Source organism: Protomyctophum bolini (assembly GCF_963924005.1).
Source record: "Protomyctophum bolini genome assembly, chromosome: 23".
In the NCBI taxonomy this organism is placed as follows: domain Eukaryota; kingdom Metazoa; phylum Chordata; class Actinopteri; order Myctophiformes; family Myctophidae; genus Protomyctophum; species Protomyctophum bolini.
Window position 1 is genome coordinate 23,481,497 of NC_137884.1, and position 5,753 is coordinate 23,487,249.

Here is a 5,753-nt window from a genome sequence, read left to right on the forward strand (position 1 = left end):
GAAGAACGACTGACATTTTTAGAATCTGATCTCAGGTCAGAATGGGTTCATCAGACCAGTGTGTGTCCAGTGGAAACCTCGTATGAATCTGATCTCAGGTCAGAATGGGTTAAATCCTTTGTGGCCCAAATGTGATCTAGTATTTCGACCTGCATAGATGGCACTCAAGACTAGCTCTGGGGAATTAACCCATTCTGACCTGAGATCAGATTCACACGAGGTTTCCACTGGACACACACTGGTCTGATGAACCCATTCTGACCTGAGATCAGAGTCTAAAAATGTCAGTCGTTCTTCGAATTTTTCAAAAATAGCAGACCTACAAGCTCGTATCGCGCCACTCGGTGGCGCGATATGAGCTTGTAGATCTGCTATTTTTCAATAGGTAAAGCACAACATGATGCTAACACCAAAACGGGTGCCCGGTCAGAATGGGTTAAACTCTACATCTATGTATACTGTAGCTCCTCATTGCATTCAGCCAAAGATTTGAATGGAGCTCCACAAAAAATAAAGTTTGCAATTTTACTCTGCAAACATTGTTTTAAACGATGCCCCAATATTTGGTTTCCATTTTTCTTTTTTTTTCTTTTTTAATCACCAGCTTGCAAAAGTATCAACACGAAATCAGGCAAAAATCATCAGATTGTATTTTTCTGGGATGAATGCATATAGATTAAACATCACTTTTTGACCTACAATTAAAGTTTAATGTATAATATAGGTCAGAAGTAAATGACTTAAAACAATCTCAAAAGTATTTTATCTCTTGATTTGAACTGATCACTTGGTACTCGGAATGAGAGGTAAATATATTTGTAATGATCTACTTCATCATTACAGAATGTCTACCCCTAAAAGACATTTTGGCCGACCTTTGTGAAAACATATCATTCAACTGATATTCACTTATCTGGTTTGTCTCTGTGGTCAACATGCATCAATTTAGTATTTGTTTTAAATACTTAAAAATTTGTCTTTTTTTTTGTGTGTGTCCCAATTTCACCACTGTCTGAATTGTTTTGTTACACTTTTCTTGCATACAAAATGTGACACGGTAGTACACAAGCTCATACAACATTAAGAAGCAGACGGATCATTATATAGATAATAGTTCATTGATCATTCATGACCAAAATCATTTCATTACAATTCTGTGTCGGTTCTCAGACACACGTTGCACCTTTACTGTATAAAACAAAGGCTTTAACCCATTCTGACCTGAGATCAGATTCATACGAGGTTTCCACTGGACACACACTGGTCTGATGAACCAATTCTGACCTGAGATCAGATTCTAAAAATGTCAAGTCGTTCTTCGATTTTTCAAAAATAGCAGACCTACAAGCTCGTAGCGCGCCACTCGGTGGCGCGCTACGAGCTTGTAGATCTGCTATTTTTCAATAGCTAAAGCATAACATGATGCTAAACACCAAAATGGGTTCCCGTTCAGAATGGGTTAACACAATAAATCCACACAATGTGAGCAAGTCTCTGCTAAATGTCAAGAACTCCATGCTCTAGTTTATGCGAAGTCTGATTTAAGGCCATGTCATTACTTTGTCAGACCACCAGATGTCACTCTACAATCTTGTTTGAGTGACATGTTGAGAGAGATCTTCATTTTTTTTTTTACAGTCTATGAGAGAGACATAGTTGGACTACATAAGTTTGGACTTTGGAGGTCCATTTTGTTGACCTTTATGACAAAATACACCCCCATTGTCTCCTCATAGACTTTGACGTTTCTAACACAACGGCTACCTTCAGGCCAGGATTGGTTCTTCCTCCATTTCTGGAACTTGTTGATTGTCGCTATTATGGGGAAACTGAATTCACTGATGCACTTTTCCTACCTGTCAGAACTGTTTTCTTGTTTTGGCACCTGTTGTTATTTTTGTTTGTTTTTTCCAAGAGTAGTTTTTATTATGATGGTGTTTTCTGGCTTGTGTTTTTTGTCCAAATAAAATACTCTCGAATCAAACAAAAGCTTATTCTTTTCCTCTTTAGGTCTGAGAACGTGTAGGCTTTATTATTATGCCTATAGCCATACCCTATTTGAAGAGTAATTTTCTTGTTTACAAAACCACATTTCCAGACCTAGTTAGACAAAAAATAAAAACAATTACATCAGCAGATTTTAGCATGAGACAAACCAAGAATACAGAAATATGCAATCATGTATACAGTAGCCATGCATATTTGATATGCATATTGTCGGTATAAGTAGGCCTATATACATAAGGCGACGTTTATAGGCTATATACCACCATGTTTTCATGTCCATCTCTATACTTGTTGCGAGTCGCAGTTGCAGTTAACCCATTCTGACCTGAGATCAGATTCATACGAGGTTTTCCACTGGACACACACTGGTCTGATTAACCCATTCTGACCTGAGATCAGATTCTATAAAAATGTCAGTCGTTCAGTCGATTTTTCAAAAATAGCAGAACTACAAGCTCTTAGCGCGCCACTCGGTGGCGCGCTAAGAGCTTGTAGATCTGCTATTTTTCAATATCTAAAGCATAACATTTTTAACACCAAAACGGGTTCCCGTTCAGAATGGGTTAACTATGGGATTGTGCATTTCCCGTCAGTTTGTGTGTTGGTCGGGCACGTGACATCATCAGGGATGGAGATCCCTGATGCCATCAATATTGACCAGCACTTATATTATATTTATAGGTGCTGATAAATAATCATTATACTTTATAAGCGTAATCATAACACATTATAAACTTTATCATAATGACTTATAATATCAAGTATTATAATACTTCATAACTTGCTATGTATTCCAGGTTTATAACGCATTATACAAAATCTTATGAGACAAAATAATTTTCTCAAAAACATTTATAATTATATATATATATATATATATATAAGTACTTATAGTACTAATGATCATAACCCATTATAAAGCTGATTATACTGACCTATTCATGTCAAGTATTATAATACCTAAAACACCATGGACACTTGTGCTTTCTAGGGTGTGATTTGGGGCCCTAAAGATTAATTCAAAATTAATATCAACATCCTAATACTGTCCAATAATTAGATACGAGGGGGGGGGGGGGGGGGGGGAACTATGCCCTGTTCAGAGCCCGGGCCTTTCGTGGCGGTTCTGGGCATACCGTGGTGGGTCCAACCCACTCAAGGCCGGGCACGGCACTCCCGGTAGTGGTGGTGCGAACGGTTCTCGTCTCCGTCTGTGTCCCTTTTTATGCCCATATTTGGAGATTTCTGTATCTGCTTCTTTAATGTTTGTTTACAGCAGTTAAACATTGACGTCATGTGGCAGCCACAATGGGCCCTCACTTTTTATACTTCTGTAAATAAAAACCTGTGATGGGACACTAAAGCTACGAGCTTGTGTAGGTCTGCTATTTTTGAAAAATCGAAGAACCACTGACACAGAAAACTGTCAGGATGTAGAAGACATTTTTAGAATCTGATCTCAGGTCAGAATGGGATAAGGCACAGAACTCCATATATAGGAATAAAGGTACACAGAGAGACAGATACAGAAATATCCATATATGGGCATAAAAGGGACACAGACAGATGGGTGGAACGGGTACTCTGACACGGGTACAATGGGTATTGCATAGAGCATGGATCTCCAACTTCCATCGTTAGACCGGGCACCGGTCTAGTACAGATGATGTACATGTTTCCCCCTGTTGTCTATGCGCCTTCCAAATATGGACTTCTTCCACTGCCACGTCCCAAATGAACGATGGTCCTTACGGTGACATCACGGTGAAAACCATATAAAAGGAATGGAAACCGCGTGGCATGTCATTCCGCGTTGAAAGCACTTCCTCTTAACTGCATAAATCCTTCACTTAAAAAAGTTGTAAGCATGGAAGGTGAAATCAACGCACTGGTTTTTGACAATGGATCCGGCATGCTCAAAGCCGGATTCGCCGGAGACGACGCCCCCCGCGCCGTCTTCCCCTCCATCGTGGGTCGCCCCCGCCACCAGGGGGTGATGGTGGGCATGGGCCAGAAGGACAGCTACGTGGGCGACGAGGCCCAGAGCAAGAGGGGCATCCTGACGCTGAAGTACCCCATCGAGCACGGCATCGTCACCAACTGGGACGACATGGAGAAGATCTGGAACCACACCTTCTACAACGAGCTGAGGATCGCCCCCGAGGAGCACCCCGTGCTGCTCACGGAGGCGCCCCTGAACCCCAAGTCCAACCGGGAGAAGATGACCCAGATCATGTTCGAGACCTTCAACACCCCCGCCATGTACGTGGCCATCCAGGCCGTGCTGTCCCTGTACGCCTCCGGCCGCACCACCGGCATGGTCATGGACTCCGGGGACGGCGTGACGCACACCGTGCCCATCTACGAGGGCTACGCCCTGCCCCACGCCATCCTGCGTCTGAACCTGGCCGGCCGCGACCTCACCGACTACCTCATGAAGATCCTCACAGAGCGCGGCTACTGCTTCACCACCACGGCCGAGAAGGAGATCGTGCGCGACATCAAGGAGAAGCTGTGCTACGTGGCCCTGGACTTCGAGCAGGAGCTGGCCACCTCCGCCTCCTCGTCCTCCGTGGAGAAGAGCTACGAGCTGCCCGACGGGCAGGTCATCACCATCGGCAACGAGAGGTTCCGCTGCCCCGAGGCCATCTTCCAGCCGGCCTTCCTGGGCATGGAGTCGAGCGGCATCCACGAGTCCACCTACAACAGCATCATGAAGTGCGACGTGGACATCCGCAAGGACCTGTACGCCAACACGGTGCTGTCCGGAGGCTCCACCATGTACCCGGGCCTCAACGACAGGATGCAGCGGGAGCTCATGACGCTGGCGCCGTCCTCCATGAAGATCAAGATCATCGCGCCGGCGGAGCGCAAGTACTCGGTGTGGATCGGAGGCTCCATCCTGGCCTCCCTGTCCACCTTCCAGCAGCAGTGGATCAGCAAGCAGGAATACAACGAGTCTGGCGCTTCCATCGTCCACCGCAAATGCTTCTGAATAGACTTGTTGTCCCTCTTTCCCCCTCCCCGAAACAAAGGACCTGATCTCTGCTCCAACGCTATGTTCTCACACCCTCGGGCACACAGAGCTTAGTTACGGTTGGTGCTGGACTCGGAGGAAAACAAACAAAAACAAAACCAAAAAACAGACTGGGTCTAACGACAGTGTGGCTCCCCATGTTGACCTCTGACCTCATGTGGGCAGCATATGATGTCATCTAGGGGCTATTGCTCCATATGTATGGCTCTGGTTTGACTCATTCGACTCCCATAGACTTCCATCATAAAAAATTAAGTCAAACATACAAAATCCTTATATAACATGCAGTGTGCATGTGTCCTCCCTACATCTCGGGAGCTGCCTGACTAACTTACTTCAAACGTATTGGGTGAAGTGCCCATATATGGCCATTCATCCAGTTGTCCAGAACTGCCAGTCTGACCGATATGCACATCATATACTGATGACATCAGGGATCTCCATATACATGGGCATAAAAGGGACAAGTGCAGACACATCTCCAAATATGGACATAAAAGGGATACAAGACCACTGGTGCTCTGACAATGTGTACAAACAGTTGGTCCGCGTGTTCCCAACCTGCTTCGTTTTTGAGTCACGTAAAACAAAATGCAACGGAGGTATTCCCTCCTGGGCCTGCTGGCGGCGTGCACAAGGACGGATCGGTACCGATGGGTCTAGCAGGACATCGGTACCGATGGGTCTAGCAGGACATCGCTACCGATCG

The 5,753-nt window shown here is 44.7% G+C and overlaps 1 protein-coding gene across 1 annotated transcript; it reads left to right on the forward strand.

Annotated features, from left to right (window-relative positions):
- Positions 1–3,874: 3,874 nt before the first annotated feature.
- Positions 3,875–5,002, forward strand: LOC308311238 (actin, cytoplasmic 3-like; the record flags this gene model as incomplete). The annotated part of the gene is made up of 1 exon (XM_080757887.1): positions 3,875–5,002. The coding sequence occupies one exon, from the start codon at positions 3,875–3,877 to the stop codon at positions 5,000–5,002; it is 1,128 nt and encodes a 375-aa protein (XP_080614013.1).
- Positions 5,003–5,753: the final 751 nt, after the last annotated feature.